Source organism: Delphinus delphis, chromosome 2 (assembly GCF_949987515.2).
Source record: "Delphinus delphis chromosome 2, mDelDel1.2, whole genome shotgun sequence".
Lineage (NCBI taxonomy): Eukaryota > Metazoa > Chordata > Mammalia > Artiodactyla > Delphinidae > Delphinus > Delphinus delphis.
The window spans coordinates 88,017,122-88,034,780 of record NC_082684.1 but is presented as its reverse complement, the minus strand read 5'-3'; the positions used below and the strand labels follow the sequence as shown (position 1 = coordinate 88,034,780).

At 37.9% G+C, this 17,659-nt stretch overlaps 1 protein-coding gene across 1 annotated transcript in view; it reads left to right on the top strand.

Moving 5' to 3' along the window:
- Window positions 1-17,659, top strand: part of SPG11 (SPG11 vesicle trafficking associated, spatacsin) — a 94,771-nt gene that overhangs the window by 32,155 nt on the left and 44,957 nt on the right. Inside the window, exons 19-27 of the mRNA XM_060005152.1 lie at window positions 837-998; window positions 3,343-3,409; window positions 7,323-7,488; window positions 8,668-8,873; window positions 9,126-9,234; window positions 10,145-10,304; window positions 10,680-10,952; window positions 11,592-11,792; window positions 12,565-12,672. Coding sequence (XP_059861135.1) covers window positions 837-998; window positions 3,343-3,409; window positions 7,323-7,488; window positions 8,668-8,873; window positions 9,126-9,234; window positions 10,145-10,304; window positions 10,680-10,952; window positions 11,592-11,792; window positions 12,565-12,672 — 1,452 coding nt within the window. The remainder of the gene's footprint in view (window positions 1-836; window positions 999-3,342; window positions 3,410-7,322; window positions 7,489-8,667; window positions 8,874-9,125; window positions 9,235-10,144; window positions 10,305-10,679; window positions 10,953-11,591; window positions 11,793-12,564; window positions 12,673-17,659) is intronic.

Genomic DNA, 17,659 nt, shown 5'->3' with positions numbered 1-17,659 from the left:
GGCGACTGAATGTTGTATAGTGATTTTTTTCCCGTTTATTTGTTCTCTAATACTCCAGGTTTGTTTTCAGGATAGAATCAAGATCTAATTGCTCCTTGGAGTAAGTATACTTTAAATCTGTGACTTGGGAATTATTCTCTGTTATTTGACCTCTTTGAGAGTTAAAAAGGAAATCATAATTTTTAGCTACCCTTAAAAACTCTTTTGAGGAATCCAGTGAAAAGTTGCCTGTCTCTGCTTTTTTGAAAGTATAGTGTGGCTGGTTAGAGGGAACTTAAGAATGCTGTTAAACATCTAATCTGCAAAAGTTTGTTACTGATGCTAGCTTAATTTAATACCACCTCTTTTAGATTGTTGCAGTATACCTTAACTTCATGGTTATTTATTCTTCCTGTTTTTGATCACCTGTCAGAAATCAGTCAGAATAACTTGAGACCTGAGAGGAAAGGACCTAAGAGTCATCTAGTCTAGTAGGTTTTTTTCTTGTAAAATATTTACTATTTAATATCTGAAATTTTTAAATATTGTAGTAGAGCCTTTTTTCAAACAGCTTTTCCTTATGCAGTTTGAAAACCACTGATCTAGCTGAACTTTCTAATTCAGTAGATGAGGAAACTGAAGCCTGCCTGATATTAAATATCTAGACCAAGGTCATACAGCTAGTTTGTCTTAGAACCAGAACTAGAACTATTGGCTACTGACTCCTTGTCCAGTGCTGTTTTCACTACCACCTATTATATCAAGCTAATCTTGTTTCACAGGCTACTTATGAAAAAAGGACTTAAATTTGGAGAAGAGAAAAACATTATTCTATACCATGTTATCTTTTTATTTAGGTTGTTCAGAATGAAGAAAATGAGAACTGTGTGAAGAAAGTAGATCCCCAGCTACTGAAGATGGCATTAACTCCTTACCCCAAGCTTAAAACTGCTCTCTTCCCACAGTACACTGCCCCTAGTGTCCTGCCACCAGATATTACACTCTACCACCTGATTCAGGTACAGTATTTAGGAGTATCAGTCAGCGTTCAGCCAGGAAAACAGGAACCACTCTGGGTCTTCCAAATGGAGGACATTTAATATAGGGAATTACTTACACAGAATGATAGCAAAATGGAGAAACCAAACGTGTGATGATGAGACAACCCAAAAATTAACAAAGAAGGAAGCAGTCAGCACCCCCTAAGGCTGCAAGAAAGTGGTGTTGTCTGAACCCAACAGCTGTAGCCTCTCTGGGAGCTAAAATCACAACCGGGCTACCTACTGGGAGCTGGGATGAGAGGGTAGGGATGGAACCATGCAAGAGATGCCCTAGAAAATAAAGAAGGGGAAAATATCTTGGTTTCTCCCCTCTTGCCACCTTTAATCTCCCATGTTGTCTCTCATGGCTATACCTATCTGGTAGCCAGAGGGCAAGTGAGTTTGGGAAATGCAGTTCTCTGCAGTTCAGGGCAGAACATGGGAAAGGTAGAAATGGATCTGAGAGCAGACAGATAGTTGGCCAGCATACTTGTCTGCTACTTTCATTGAAAGCTGCTTCATTCTACCACTGATAATTTCTGTCTCTTCTCAGTGAATAGGGCTGTTTATTTATTTAAGTCACCTTTAGGACAAAGACCTCTTTAAGAATGTGAGAGACTTCCCTGGTGGTCCAGTGGTTAAGAATCCACCTTCCAATGCAGGAGATGCGGGTTTGATCCCTGGTCAGGGAACTAAGATCCCACATGCCGCACGGTCAGCTAAGCCTGTGTGACGCAACTACAGAGCCCGTATGCCTCAAGTAGAGGGAAGCCCACGTGCCACAACTAGAGAGCCCACATGCCGCAGCCAAAAACAATAAATTAAAAAAAAAAAAAATGTGAGAGAGCGGTGAACCCTCTTCCCAGAAAAGTTGCACATAATTTTGCTTATATTTCAGAGGAATTCACAGATTCCCTGAAACCTATCCTGGGATCCTCAATTAAGGACACCTTCTTTTGCTCATTTCTCATTCCAAAAGGCTTTTGCTTTTTTTCCTGGGTACCAATATTCCTATAGTGTCTTCAGTTCAATCTAAACTCTATAATCCTATGAAGGTACAAAACCTCTCTTACTCTAATGTGAAATTTTTTAGGGTACAGACTGGTGCTACTTAAAAATGTAGTCCCCAGGCAGGTGCCAGTCCATGAACTGCTTGTTGCTTGTATGTGTCAGCAGGGTTGGTTTTTTTTTTTTTTTTTTGGTTCGTTTGTTTTGTTTTGATTTTATGTAGCAAGACTTTCTCAAAGAAGGAAGCAGTAAGCTAGATTTATATTTATCACAAGCTTCTTATCTCATTGCAGGTCAGCACTTTGAGTAACATTGGTATATAAACTAGATATAAGTAGATTATATAAAAACATAGTTTTACTACCTAAAGTGGATTCAATCAGCCTAAAACATAAGAGGTTTCAGGTTGTTCTTTGTTCTGTTTTCAGGTTGACTGATGCAGTTATTTAGTCCTGTTATTTTAGGAAGAGTATTCCTTCCTTAATAGACCACAAGATTCTCCCTTAATTTAAAATTAAAGCTGCTTTGGAATTCCATGGCGGTCCAGTGGTTAGGACTTGGCACTTTCACTGCCATGGCCCAGGTTCAATCCCTGGTCTGGGAACTAAGAATTAATAAGTAAATACATACATACATACATACATACATACATACATGCATACATAAATACATAAATAAAATTAAAGCTGCTCTTTTCTTAGCCATCCAGATCTTGGCCTAAGAGTTCTGTTGTCTCCTGTATCCCTCCCACCATCTATTTACTGTCTTTGCTAAACCTTTGGCCTACAGATTTCAAAACAGCCAGCGCTCCTTGCTCTCAAACCTTTTCTGACTGACCTGATCTTAGTTGGCTGTTTTTTCTTTGCTGTTGTTAGTGATGATTTGTTCATCACATTCCTTTAACCCTTGATCTAGTTGTCTCACTCTTTCCTGACCTGCCTCAGCACACCTTGTATTTATGGTGGTAACATTTTCTAGCCTCTCAGTCCTCTTGACTTTTGATTCCAAAGGACTTCTAAAGCCATTTTTACATTATAATTGATGCTGGTTCTATCAAAAGAGAGTATACTTTGCAGACATAGTTTGAAGTGCAGAGAGTCTTTAAAAGGAACATAGCCAGTTCTATTTTTATTAATGTAGAAAAATGTCTCATATGCTCTGTGTTCAAAGAATTTATGTCTAGAAGGATAAAAGTTTTTAATTGCCCTGAAGAAGGGAAGCTGAACTGCCTGTGAAGCTCTTTCATATGATTTTGTTTACTTCACTTTAGAATCAATTAACTTTTAACTCTGATTTGACTTTTCCCCTTTTTCAGTCATTATTGCCCTTTGATCCTAGCAGATTGTTTGGCTGGCAGTCTGCCAACACACTGACTATAGGAGGTAAGTCATTATGGATTCTTCTTGCTTTAGAAGCATTTCAGCAGTGTTGACAGAAGTTCATTTTTGTAAAGCCAACCTAGTTTCCCCCCTGCTTTCTATTTTAAAAATAAAGGCATATTCCACTGGAAAACATTTTCTTTTTTTTTTTTTTAATTGAAATATCGTTGATTTACAGTATTATGTTAGTTTTAGGTGTACAGCACAGTGATTCAGTTGTATATATATTCTTTCTCTGATTCTTTTCCCTTATAGATTATTACAAAATATTGAATATAGTGCCCTGTGCTGTACAGTAGGTCATTGTTGGTTATCCGTTTTATATATAATAGTGTATATATGTTAATCCCAACCTCCTAACTTATCCCTCCCCACCCTTTCCCCTTTGATAACCATAAGTTTGTTTTCTGTGTCTGTGAGTCTCTTTCTGTTTTGTAAATAAGTTCATTTGTATCATTTATTTAGATTCCACATATAAGCTATATCATATGATATTTGTCTTTGTCTGACTTATTTCACTTAGTATGATAATCTCTAGATCCATCCCTGTTGCTGCAGATGGCATTATTTCATTTTTTATGGCGCTCTCTCTCTCTCTCTCTCTCTCTCTCTCTCTCTCTATATATATATATATATGTCACATTTTCTTTATTCATTTATTTGCTGATGGACATCTAGGTTGCTTCCATGTCTTGGCTGTTGTAATAGTGATGCAGTGAACTTTGGGGTGCTTGTATCTTTTCTGATTATACAGAAAATTATACAGAAAAAATCAGAAAAAATCTGATTATACAGAAAAAATCTGATTATACAGAAAAAATCTAGATCTGTAACTCTATTTCTGTCTTGTAGATAAGTTCATTTATACCTTTTTTTTAAGATTCTACATATAAGCAATATCATATGATATTTGTCTTTGCCTGACTTACTTCACTCAGTATGACAATCTCTGGGTCCATCCATGTTGCTGCAAATGGCATTATTTCATTCTTTTTTATGGCTGAGTAATATTCCATTATATATATATGTACCACATCTTCTCTATCCATTCCTCTGTTGATGGACATTTAGGTTGCTTCCATGTCCTGGCTATTGTAAATAGTGCTGCAGTGACCATTGGGGTGCATGTATCTTTTAAAATTATGGCTTTCTCTGGATATATGCCTAGGAGTGGGATTGCTGGATCATATGGTAGCTCTATTTTTAGTTTTTTAAGGAAGCTCCATACTGTTTTCCATAGTGGCTGTACTAATTTACATTCTCCCCAACAGTGTAGAAGGGTTCCTTTTTCTCCACACCCTCTCCAGCATTTATTATTTTTAGACTTTTTATGATGGCCATTCTCACCATAGTAAGGTGATACCTCATGGTAGTTTTGATGGAAAACATTTTCTAGGAAGCTGAATTGAAAACATACTGTGAGTTAAAAGTCATTGTATGAGGTCACTAGTGGTTTACTTGCTGGGGAATGTAATATAGACCTTCTGCTTAAATTTCTCCCTGTCCAAAAATCCTTGTTCACTTGCACTATAGTATTATAAAGGTTAAGAGCATAGGTGTTGGCATTAGACAAATCCTGGCTCTACCATGTAATAGCTGTATGACCTTGGGCAACTGATTTAACTTCTCTTCAGTTTTCTATAAAATAAGTAAGTGACAGTGTCCACCTCACATGTTACATGAGAATGAAAGGAGACAAGGCATTTAAAAAGCTGTTGCAGTTCCTGACACGTGGTAAGCACCAGATGCACACACACTGCCATCCTCTCTAGACCATAAAACTTCCCCTGATTTTTTTTTTGTGTGTTGTTCTTAAACTCTGCTTTTTCTATTTCTTTTTTACTTATTCATTTTGAATTAGCCTTTAATATCATATTACCTGTGGTGCCTCTGCCTACATTACTCTAAAGGAGGCTTCAAATTAGTACTTTTCACATAATATATACCTTGTAATATATACCCTGTAAATATTTATTGACTTATGTAAAAGTGCATTTTCTAATGCGTCAGATTTATAAGTTCAAATTTCAGTATATTGAATTTACCTAGTGCCTAGTGCAGTGCCGGGCCTATAATAGATATTCAATCGATATTTGTTCAGTGCAGGATAAAGTAGTGCTTATTGCATTTTCAAGTGAAAATACTCATTCTAATCTCAGTGAGGTTACCGGAGAGTAGACAGAATCCCCTGTACTGTTCTAATGCCTCCAACTCCATCAGCCAGAGTCCTGAGGCCCTGGTGGAGATGGAACACTCTACTGGGTACACAGAGGAAGCTGAAGGCATGTTCCCTGCCTGATTTTTAGAAGTTTAAAGCATATTTGAGGAAATAAAGCACAAATTAAATGAAACAATTATCATGAAGACATAATACGGATTTTTTAAATTGGAGAGTTGTATTTAATTAGAATGTTGACTTCTTTTATCATATGGTTTTACCACTGAAAGTGGCCACAAGGCAACTGCGTGGTGATTTGGTTTCTGCAGCAGGCCAGAGAAAAATTTCTCTTCAGGTAGAATTTTCTCTTATACAAAATCTCCATACTAGCCACCAAATCACTAAAAATTCAGGGTCTTATTTGAATAAAAACTCAAGTTTGTTCATTCAGCTTTATATGAACTCAGCAAATATTGAATGAATGAATGGTTTTATATGTAATTGTAAGTTACCAGAGTCACTCTGATCTTACAAAGAATACAGATAAGGCGTGTGACAGTTTTTTAATCTCAAAGGAGGTATACTTTTAAATAATAGCTTTGTAAGATGACAGACTCCTCTAAAGTCTTCAAGTCCCGTTTTTTTAATAAGAGCTAAGTCACAATATAAAAAGCCCTTGGAATTCCATGGGAGGGATACAACTTTATTTCAGAAATAAGCTTTGAACTTTGAAAATAAGAGCAGATGCACTGTTAACAGTTCAAAATGTTGTTTTGTCTCGTTTTTTTAATAGGTAGTAAGCAGTTAAGCAGTTAACTGTTCCTATCAAGCCCTAACTTTGTTTCATACCAACTTTTCACATCCAAATATCTTTTGACTTCGTATTTTTCTAAAAAGATAAAAAAAATTTTTTTCTGCTTTTTTCATGGACACAGAGGAACTTTGACTACTCTGCTGGTCTTGGAAAGTTGGTATCATGATGTAGATAATAAGGTGCTCTATGAATCCAACATCAGAAAGTACAGGTAGTGATAACAAAAGTTTATTAGGAGGGTATTAATATGGAGAAAAGGATGTTCTTCTCAAAGTATTTGTTGGAGAAAGGTACAGTGAGTTGGCCTTGGTGAATAGAGGATTCATATAAATATGAGCTGCATGAATGAATTAAAAAGCTACACTTGCAAATCATTAGCAGAGATTTTGTAGTTAAAGGGTTATTGCCACTGTGAACTTAATGGATCATCAGATACAAAATTAAAGCATCTAAAATAACAAGTAAGTTCAGTAGGGGAAAAGCATAGTTTATAAGTTTTGTTTTGGTTTTTTTTGTGGTATGCGGGCCTCTCACTGTTGTGGCCTCTCCCGTTGTGGAGCATAGGCTCTGGAGGCGCAGGCTCAGCGGCCATGGCTCACGGGCCTAGCTGCTCCGCGGCATGTGGGATCTTCCCAGACCGGGGCACGAACCCATGTCCCCTGCTTCGGCAGGCGGACTCTCAACCACTGCGCCACCAGGGAAGCCCCTGTTTATAAGTTTTTATGTAGCTTCTCAGGTACACATTTTTGTATAAAATGAGGGCTACCTCCACATATTAAAATAAAATTATTACATCTTGGTGGTTCAAAGTGATACACAGTGGTACAAAATGATTACAGCAACCAGTTTTCTTTTACCATTGCAGAGTAAAGTTTTCCACATGCAGATCTGAAACTAATCATGGTGAGGTGCAGGGGATTAATACTGCTTCACTTTCCCCCCAGATGCAGCGAGTCAGCTCCCACATTTCTCTAGCCCTGACCTGGTTAATAAATATGCTATAGTAGAACGTCTGAATTTTGCTTATTATTTACATCATGGACGACCATCGTTTGCGTTTGGTACTTTTCTGGTTCAGGAATTAACCAAGAGCAAGACCCCCAAGCAGCTGTAAGTATTTAAAACATAATTTGTACTCTTAATAAAAGGCATATCTGTGTACTTTTACACATGCATATAAATGCATATAAAAAACCTATTGGAAACATACCACAGTTAGTAATTATATTTGACCGGGGAATTATATATATATGTATTTTTTCATTTGTGCTTTTCTGTATATCCCAGGTTTTTGGCATTTAGCTTGTCTTACTTTTGTGTTTTTTGTTTGTTTGTATTTTGGCCCGCGCCATGCAGCTTGCGGGATCTTAGTTCCCCCACCAGGGATTGAACCCATGCCCCCTGCAGTGGAAGCATGGAGTCCTAACCACTGGACCGCCAGGGAATTCCCTTACTTTTGTTAATAGGAAAAAAGATTAAAATATATTTTAAATAAGATAATAAATATATCTGAAAAGCATGTTTTTAAATAATGATCCAGGAGCTTGCCAAATGTTAGCAATTACTATAAAGAGGGAATTCTATAATGAGATGTGAATTCTGTATTTAAGATCTTGGTCTTTTATAATTCACTTTTATAAAGCACAGAATTGGGAGGAGTATTTGATATAATCAGCAGCTAAATACAGATTTATTTTATTTATTGTTTTATAGTTAACAAAATAATGCATCTTTATGTTAAAATATTTAAGTAGGTCAGAAGGGTGAAAAATGAAAGAAAAAAGTCCCTCATTCTCTCATCTTCATTCTACATGGTATATAAACATGGTTAATTTCTTGTGCATCTTTCCTCAGAATTTTTCTATTCATGTAAAAGTACATATATGAGTCGTTTAAAATGTATGTGCTTTATGATGTCAAATTTTAGGTGGCATTAATTTTCTTGGTAGTTTGTGTACATACAATTAATAAGATCATAAGTTGGTAGTCTTTCATAAGTTCTATTCCACGTTCCCTGAATAAAGTTGGAAGCAAAAATAATTTGGACTATGAGTAGGCATTTTAGGAGAGGGTAAATATAAGGGAATAGGGGGCTATGGAGCCAGAAGGAGACTAAAAGCTACCTAGAACCTAAATGGATGTATATAAGGGGTGAAAAAGGGAAGGGGGAGGAAGTCAAAAATCGCATGCATCTGATGCTCCAAGTATCACTGATGTAATTCAATCTGCTTTTCCTGGTGAGAAAAAATGTTCACGTGCTCATGTGATTTTGATTCCTTTCTTTTTCAGAATCCAGCAAGTAGGCAATGAAGCCTATGTTTTAGGGCTCTCCTCCTTCCACATACCATCAATAGGAGCTGCCTGTGTTTGTTTCTTAGAACTGCTTGGCCTCGACAGCCTGAAGCTCAGAGTTGATATGAAAGTGGCCAATATAATTTTGAGCTACACGTGTAGAAATGAAGATGCTCAGTACAACTTTATCAGAGAGTCTCTAGGTACAGCACCTTTATGTCATTTGTTGAGAGGACAAGGGACAAATAGGTCTAAGGCATTGAATTGTGAGTGATTGGGGAGGAAACAGTTATCTTCTGTTTCATCCTTCTTCTGCAGAATTTTTGCACTTTATTTCACTTTATTGGGCCCTTTAATGGGTTTCTGAAATGTCTCTGGGCCATACTCTTCAAACAGAACTGCCCAGTTCCCGACCTTTTCTCTTGACCATATTTTGTTGTTTATATTTCTTATAGCTGAAAAACTATCTAAACTGGCTATGGGTGAAAAGTCAACCATAGAAGAATTGCTTGTTCTCTTAGAAGAAGGTATATGGGACAGCATTCAGCAGCAGGAAATAAAGAGGTTTGTGAGTTGCGATCCCAGCCTCTTTTCTAGCAAGCTTTATTGTTCCAATCTGTTTGCCTAGTCTTTCTGCCAACACATGTTTTCACCAGACCTTATCTTCTTACTCATCGAGCACATAACAGATTTCAATTGCATCTTGCCATCAGTAAAAGAAGGGTGAAGATAATGATTCCCTCTTTACAGATAGAGTTTCCAAGAGGTGGAGAAGAGCTTTGTCTCCTCTACTGTGCTGCTGGTCTGAGAAGTCTCTTAAGTGTTACATGTTGAAATCATTTCAGAAGGAGCACGATAGATGTCACAAAATTTGACTCTTAAGTGATGTCCTTGATTTTTTTTCTTGCTAATGTATGTCCATATAATATATGGAAGGTGAGGTGACCATCTGGCCACAAAAGCCCCTCTCCTTATACATTTATGTCATCTTTCCTCTGTGTTATTCTCCACTGGGGCTGACCCGCTACCCCGACCCTGGGAATGCACCATTCTCATGTACCTCCTGTCACTGACTGTTCTCAGCAGTTTCCTTCTCAGCAGGTACCCTCCCCTTAGCAAGGAAGCCCAGGCACCGATCAGGGCTCTGATAGTCTAAAGTGAATCATGCAAGAGAATTAAGCACTCAGACAATTTCTTGAGTGACTATTTTTCTCAATTCTCCTAAAGATGGTGCATAGCTGGTTTGATAGATACTTGGTTGATAAAAAAGGAATGAATTTTGCCAGTATGCTAAGAAAGTTATTGTACATTATGGGTGAAAGAGTCCTTTTTTCCCCCAAAGCAGTCTAATAAGTATTTGTTGAAAGGCTTTTTAGAGAATATACTGTAGTTTATTTTTTACTAAGTTTCCAGTTTAAAGCTACATTTTAACGAGTTTTTTCCTCTTACCCCCCAACCCCACTCCCAATTATAGGTTATCCAGTGAATCCAGCAGCCAGTGGGCATTAGTGGTACAATTCTGCAGGCTCCACAATCTGAAACTGAGCACATCTTACCTTAGAGAATGTGCCAAAGCAAATGATTGGTTACAGTTTATTATTCACAGCCAACTCCATAATTACCACCCAGAGGAGGTAAGCAACCGATTGTTGCCAGTTTTTCAAGAAGAGAAATTGGAACACTTCTCAGAAGACAGTGTTCTTTCTGTTGTATATACATAGGCTTTTGTTTGCTATGATACTATTATTTTTACTAAGATTTCAGTGGGTTGGCTTCAGAGGACTAGTCATTACTACTAAAGAGCTGAAGGAAGAGTTTTTGTGACTCCAGATTGAATATGGAAACTTACTCAAACACAACAACTATGTAAAATTATATGATCACCTCTGATGCAGTTCAGGGTGAGAAAGAACAATTGTGCCTATGCTTTTCTCCAACATTTTCAGCTCCAGCTGAAATTGGAAGTTGGTTGTCTTTTTTGATCATCAATCATCTAATATGTTTTCTAGGTGAAATCTCTTCTCCAATATTTCAGCCCTGTTCTTCAAGACCACTTAAGACTGGCTTTTGAGAACTTGCCCTCAGTGTCCAAGTCTAGAATGGACAGTGATCAAGTCTGCAACAAGTCCCCGCAGGAACTGCAAAGAAACAAAGTAGAGATGACTGATTTCTTTGAAATTCTGCTTCAGTGCTCAGAGGTGCCAAACTCCTGGTGCTGGCTCCTGGCAGAAGCAGTGAAACAACAGGCCCCAATCCTTAGTGTCCTGGCCTCATGTGTCCAGGTGAGAATCTTGAGAAGCCTACATTAGGGACTCAGAGGGCAGTAGAAAAAGTGGGAAGAGACAGGGAAGGCTGATAATCACGGAGAATGTGAGGTGATGACAGTGAGGCCCTAGCATGTGCTTCCAAGGTCACTGCCACTTTTTGTGCTTCCCCAGCTTAGGCTTCAGGCCATCTAGTGCATTTCCTTGTGCCTTAATGTTCAGTAACTTAAGTGATCAGAGCCTTGGCTTCCGGTTGGCAGTCATAGAGAAGGATGCTTTGGTGGACCGACCACATCTGTGTCTTGAGCAGGAAAGAGGGATGCTCCGAACAGTCCCTTGATCAGCAGTTCTGTAGAGGACAGTCTTGTTTTCTTATACTTAGTACTTTGCTGACCTCCACATATATCCCCTCGGTTTCTTGGCCTTTTGACCTACTATACTCTGCAGGACAGTTTATAACTGGTTGTTCCCTTGGTTGTTCATTAGAGTTTGTTTCATGTTTGAAGGATTTTCAAGTCATTTTAACCAATTTCGTGAGGTGACTTGTTCTAAACAGGAAATATCCATCTGTAGTTGTAGCATTGCTGGAAGCTTCTGCAGTCAAGTAATCCATGTGCAGTCATTATCTTATTTTGAAAAGTTCTTATCCACTGGCAGGACGCCAGTGCTATTCCTTGCCTCTGTGTTTGGATCATCACTTCTGTGGAGCACAGTGTTGCAGCTGAAGCAATGGGACACATTCAGGACTCAATGGAGGGCCATACTTGGGACCTTGAGGACCTCTCAGTCATCTGGAGGACATTATTAACACGGCAGAAGAGCAAAACTCTCATCAGAGGTTTCCAGCTTTTCTTTAAGGTAGTGTTAGTCCATTTCTTTCCTCAGTTTAAAAGGGTTACTTCAGAATATCCCCCGTTGGCTTTTAAAGTTATTCCTATCTCTGGGATTTTTTTTTTAAGCCAACAACAGATAACGATATTAGAACTATCATTTATTTAGCACAGTGCTTTATATGTATTATTTTAGTCGATTCTAACAATAATCCTATATAAAGTAATATTTTAGAAGAATGTTATGAAGTGATATTATCCTCATTTTACAGAGTGATATACCAAGGCTCACAGAACTTAACTTAAGTAACTTAAGTAACATGCCCAGGGTCTCAGAGTACTTTAGTAAGTGGTTTACTTATGGTTCAGATCCATAATCTCTACTTCTAAAACTGCTATCCTCTGACCAAAAAGCTCCCACCAAAGTGATGGAAATGTATGGATTAATGCCACAAACAAGCAGTAGGTTAACAGATCAGTGGAGCCCATTACCCAGGAGTGTATGTAGAGGTGTCTTAGCAGCGTCTAATGGAATATCTCCTGCTCATGTGTAGTGGACCAAGTATAGACTGGAGTATGGACTGTTGAGTAGGTGTACCTGGCCTGAGTATCTTTTTTCCAAAAGGAAATATAAATTTAATTTCCTTTCTTTTTAATATATATGATTTCATTCTACTACAAAGCTGTTATTAATAGTTTTGTTTTTTACTTTAACCTCTCCTATATTGGCATTACTCATTGAGAATGTAGTATTGATTAAGTGTCAGGATTTTTAACTTCATTCAAACTCTTCCTCAAAGGAGTCCCCATTACTCTTCATGATGGAGATGTATGAACTGTGTATGTTCTTCAAGAATTATGAGGAAGCCGAAGCTAAACTTCTGGAGTTCCAGAAGAGCCTTGAAACTGTAAGTTGGAATTATAGTGCTCTTTCTTGCTGATCTGAAATTGGCTAAAGTGACCTCTCGTCTGCTCGTAGTCAGGATGTGGCAGCAGTTGAATAGCTGTTACGTGGCATAATGCAAACTGAATCATTTGTATTGTTCCAGAGATGGAGAGGCAGGACAGGAGTTGCAGGGACCTTGCTTACAGCACATCAGTTGCCATGGATGACAGAGAGGTTTCATCCAGTGTGCTAATGAACTCTGATCAGTATCCTGAGGCTGCAGCCAAGCTCAGTGGGAAAGGGAATAATGGTATCCACTGTGGATGATACAGAGGAGTGTGGTGGTACAGGGGCCATGTTTTGCCAATCCACAATAACTCCAAGAGCATTGAGAGTGAGGGGTGTTTAATACCGCTTTATTCACTGTGACAGAAAATAATGGTTTTTTCCATCAACACTCCTTGTGGTCTCTGTCCAAATGATGCTGAGCCTTATGGTCAATTTCAGGCTTTACCTATTCTGATGCTTGTTTCAGACCTATTTACATGTGGAGCTAATTAACCCTATGGAAGAAAGAGGAAGCTGTAAAAAAGGAAAATATGCCTTAGTCCTGCTTGGGGTTTCAGCACTTTTGCCCTCTCTATCCCAAAAAAGCTTTATGATAAATGAGACAAAACGGTATACTGATTTTACCCAACAAATACATCACAGTGGAACTTGTGTATATGATTTTCCTCTCAATCACATTCGTCTTAACTGTAATGAAGATTTTAAAGTTTTATTATTCGAAAATACTGAATCAGTTATTCAAATATGCCTGAAGTTCCTAAATCACAGAAAATAGGGACATTCATTTCCTTCATCTGTCACTCTCCATGGCTAGAGCCATACAGTATCTTCTTTTTTTTAAATTATTTTTAAAAATTGTGATAAAATACACATAACATTTACCATCTTAACCTTGTTTTCTTAAACAGGCGTCTTTTTTTAAATTTTAATTTATTTTATTTATTTATTTTTGGCTGCGTTGGGTCTTCGTTGCTGCACACGGGCTTTCTCTTGTTGCGGCGAGTGGGGGCTACTCTTCCTTGCGGTGCACGGGCTTCTCATTGCGGTGGCTTCTCATTGTGGAGCACAGGCCCTAGGCTCATGGGTTTCAGAAATTGTGGCATGCGGGCTCAGTAATTGTGGCTCATGGGCTCTAGAGCGCAGGCTCAGTAGTTGTGGCACACGGGCTTAGTTGCTCTGTGGCATGTGGGATCTTCCCGGGCCAGGGCTCGAACCCGTTTTCCCTTGCATTGACAGGCAGATTCTTAATCACTGCACCACCAGGGAAGCCCTATACCATCTTAACCATTTTTAAGTACATAGTTCAGTGGCATTAACTACATTCACATTGTTGTGCAACCATCAGCACCACCATCCATCCCCATAGCTCTCTTTTCTTTTTTTTTTCCCCATAACTCTTTTCATCTTGTAAAATTCTCCACTCTCCGCTCCCACTAGCCCCTGTCAATCACCATTCTACTTTCTGTCTTTATGATTTGACTAAGTACCTCACAGAAGTGGAATCATACAGTATTTTTCTTCTTGTGACTGGCTTATTTCACTTAACATAATGTCCTCAAGATTCGTCCATGTTGTAACGTGTGTCAGAATTTCCTCCCTTTTTAGTGCTAAATAATATTCCATTGTATTTATATATCACATTTTGCCTATCCATTCATCCATCAGTGGACATTTGGGTTGCTTCTATTTTTTAGCTTTTGCAAATAATACTGCTATGAACATTGTGTACGAATATATTATAGACCTTGCTTTTAATTTGTTTGGGTATCTACCTAGAAGTGAAATTGCTGGATGACATGGTAATTCTATTTCTGATATTTTGAGGAACTGCCATACTGTTTTCCATAGCAGCTATACTATTCCCACTAACAGTACACAGGCTTCCAATTTTCCACATCCTCTTCAGCACTTGTTTTCTGTTTTTTTGTTTTTTTGTTTGTTTTTTTTTGCAGTTTGCAGGCCTCTCACTGTTGTGGCCTCTCCTGTTGCGGAGCACAGGCTCCGGAGGTGCAGGCTCAGCGGCCATGGCTCACGGGCCCAGCCGCTCTGCAGCATGTGGGATCCTCCCGGACCGGGGCACGAACCCCTGTCCCCTGCATCAGCAGGCGGACTCTCAACCACTGTGCCACCAGGGAAGCCCTGTTTTCTGTATTTTTGATAGTAGTCATCCTAATGGGTGTGAGATGGTATCTCATTGTATTTTTGATTTGCATTTCCCTAATGATTAGTGATGTTGAGCATCTTTTCATGTGCTTATTGGCCATTTGTATATCTTCTTTGGAGAAATGTCTATTCAAGTCCTTTGCCCATTTTTGAATTGAGTTGCTTGTTTTTTTGGTTGTTGAATTTTAGGAATTGTCTATATATTCTGGATATTAATCCTATGTCATACATATGATTTGTAAATATTTCCTCCCATTCTGTGGGTTGCCTTTTTACTCTGTTGATGGTGTCCTTTGATGCACAAAATTGTTTAAATTTTCATGAAGTCCAATTTGCATATTTTTTTTTTGCTACCTGTGCCTGTGGTATCCTAGCCAAGAAATTATTGCCAAATCCAGTGTTGTGAAGCTCTTGTCCTGTGTTTTCTTCTAAGAGTTATATTGTTTTAGGTCTTACATATTTAGGTCCTTGGTCCATTTTGAGTTAATTTTTGTGTAGGTTGTTAGGTAAGGGTCCAACTTCATTTTTTTGCATGTGGATATCCAGTTTTCCCAGCACCATTTGTTGAAAAGACTGTTCTTTCCTTATTGAATGGTCTTGGCACCCTTGTCAAATATCATTTGACCATGTATATGAGGGTTTATTTCTGGGCTTTCTTTTCTTAGCCATTGGTCTATATGTCTGTCTTCATTGGCTATTTTGATTACTGTAGTAGCTTTGTAGTAAGTTTTGAAATCAGGAAGAGTGAGTCCTCTAGTTTTTTTAGTTTTTTTCAAGATTGTTTTGGCTATTTGGGGTCCCTTGAGATTCCATATGATTTTAGAATTTTCTGTAAAAACAAAATGTCATAGGGATTGCATTGAATCTGTAGATTTTTGGGATAGTAATGAGATTTTAACTATAGTAAGACTTCCAATTCATAAACATGGAATGTGTTTCCATTTACTTATGTCTTTAGTTTCTTTCAGTGGTGTTTTGTAGTTTTCATTGTACAAGTCTTTTACCTCATTGGTTAAGTTAATTCCTAAGTACTTTATTCTTTTTTTTTTTTTTTTTTTGACTGCACCATGTGGCATGTGGCATCCTAGCTCCCTGACCAGGGATTGAACCCCCATCCCCTGCAGTGGAAGCACAGAGTCTTAAACACTGTACCTCCAGGGAAGTCCTATTCTTTTTGATGCTGTTGGAAATGGAAACATTTTATAATTTCCTTTTCAGATTGCTCATTGTTTGTGTATAGCAATGCAACTGATTTTTGTGTGTTGATTTTGTATCCTGCTACTTTGCTCAATTCATTTACCCTTAAGTTTTATGGTGGAATCTTTAGGGTTTTCTATATAAGATCATACCTGCAAACAGAGATCATTTTATTCCTTTCCAACTTGGATGCGTTTTATTTCTTTTTCTTGCCTAAGCACGCTGGCTAGAACTTACAGAACTATGTTGAATAGAAGTGGTGAAAGCAGGCATCTTTGCCTTGTTCCTGATCTTAGAGGAATGCTCTCAGTCTTGCACCATTGAGTATGATGTTTGTTGTGGGTTTTTCACATAAGGCTTTTATTATGTGGAGGTAGTTTCCTTCTATTCCTAGTTTGTTGAGTGTTTTTTTTTTATCATGCGGTGGTGTTTAATTTTATCACATACTTTTTCTGCATCAATTAAGATGATCATGTGGGGTTATTTTTTTCTTCATTCTGTTGAAGAAAACTGTGACATATACATTGAATTTTGTATGTTGAACCATTCTTGCATTCCAGGAATAAATCCCATTTGGTTATGGTATATAATCCTTTTAATACGCTGCTGAATTCAGATTGCGAGTCTTGTGTTGAGGATTTTTGCATCAGCGTTCATAAGGGATATTGGTCTGTAGTTTTCTTGTAGTGTCTTTATCTGTCTTTGGTATCAAGATTATGCTGGTTTCACAGAATAAGTAGGGAAGTGTTCTCTCCTCTCCAGTTTTTTGGAAAAGTTTGAGAAAGATTGGTATTAGTTTTTTAAATGTTTGGTAGAATTCATCAGTAAACCCATCAGGTCCATGGCTTTTCTTTGTTAGGAATTGGTTTTGGTTTTGTTTTGCTTTTTTGGTTGGGAGATTTTTGACTACTGATTAAATCTCCTTACTAGGAGATTTGGTCTATTCAGATATCTATTTCTTTGTGATTTAGTCTTGGTAGGTTTTGTGTTTCAAGGGATCTGTCCATTTCATCTAGATCATCCAGCTTTTTGGCATACAGTTGTTCATAGTACTCTCTTATAATCCTTTTGATTTCTGTAGAATAGGTAGTAATGTCCCCACTTTCATTTCTGATTTAGTAATTTGAGTCTTCTTTAAAAATGTGTTGTTTAATTTCCACAATTTTGTCAGTTTTCCAGTTTTCCTTTTGTTACTGACTTCTAACATCATCTTATTGTAGTCAGAGAAGATACTTCATATGATATCTGTATTTTAAAATCTATGAGACTTAATTGGAGTTAACATATGTTCTATCCTGGAAAATATGCCATGTGAACTCGAGAAGGATGTGTTTTTTATTGTTTTTGGGTAGAGTGTTCTGTGTATGTCTGTTAGATCTAGTTGGTTTATTGTGTGAAGTCCTCTCTTTCCTTACTTGTCTCCTGTCAGGTTATTCTGTCCATTATTGTAAGCAGAGTACCGGCATACCTTTGAGATATTGCAGGTTCAGTTCCAGACAACCGCACTAAAGTGAATATCACAATAAAGTGAGTCACATGGACTTTTTGGTTTCCCAGTGCATATAAAAGTTATGTTTACA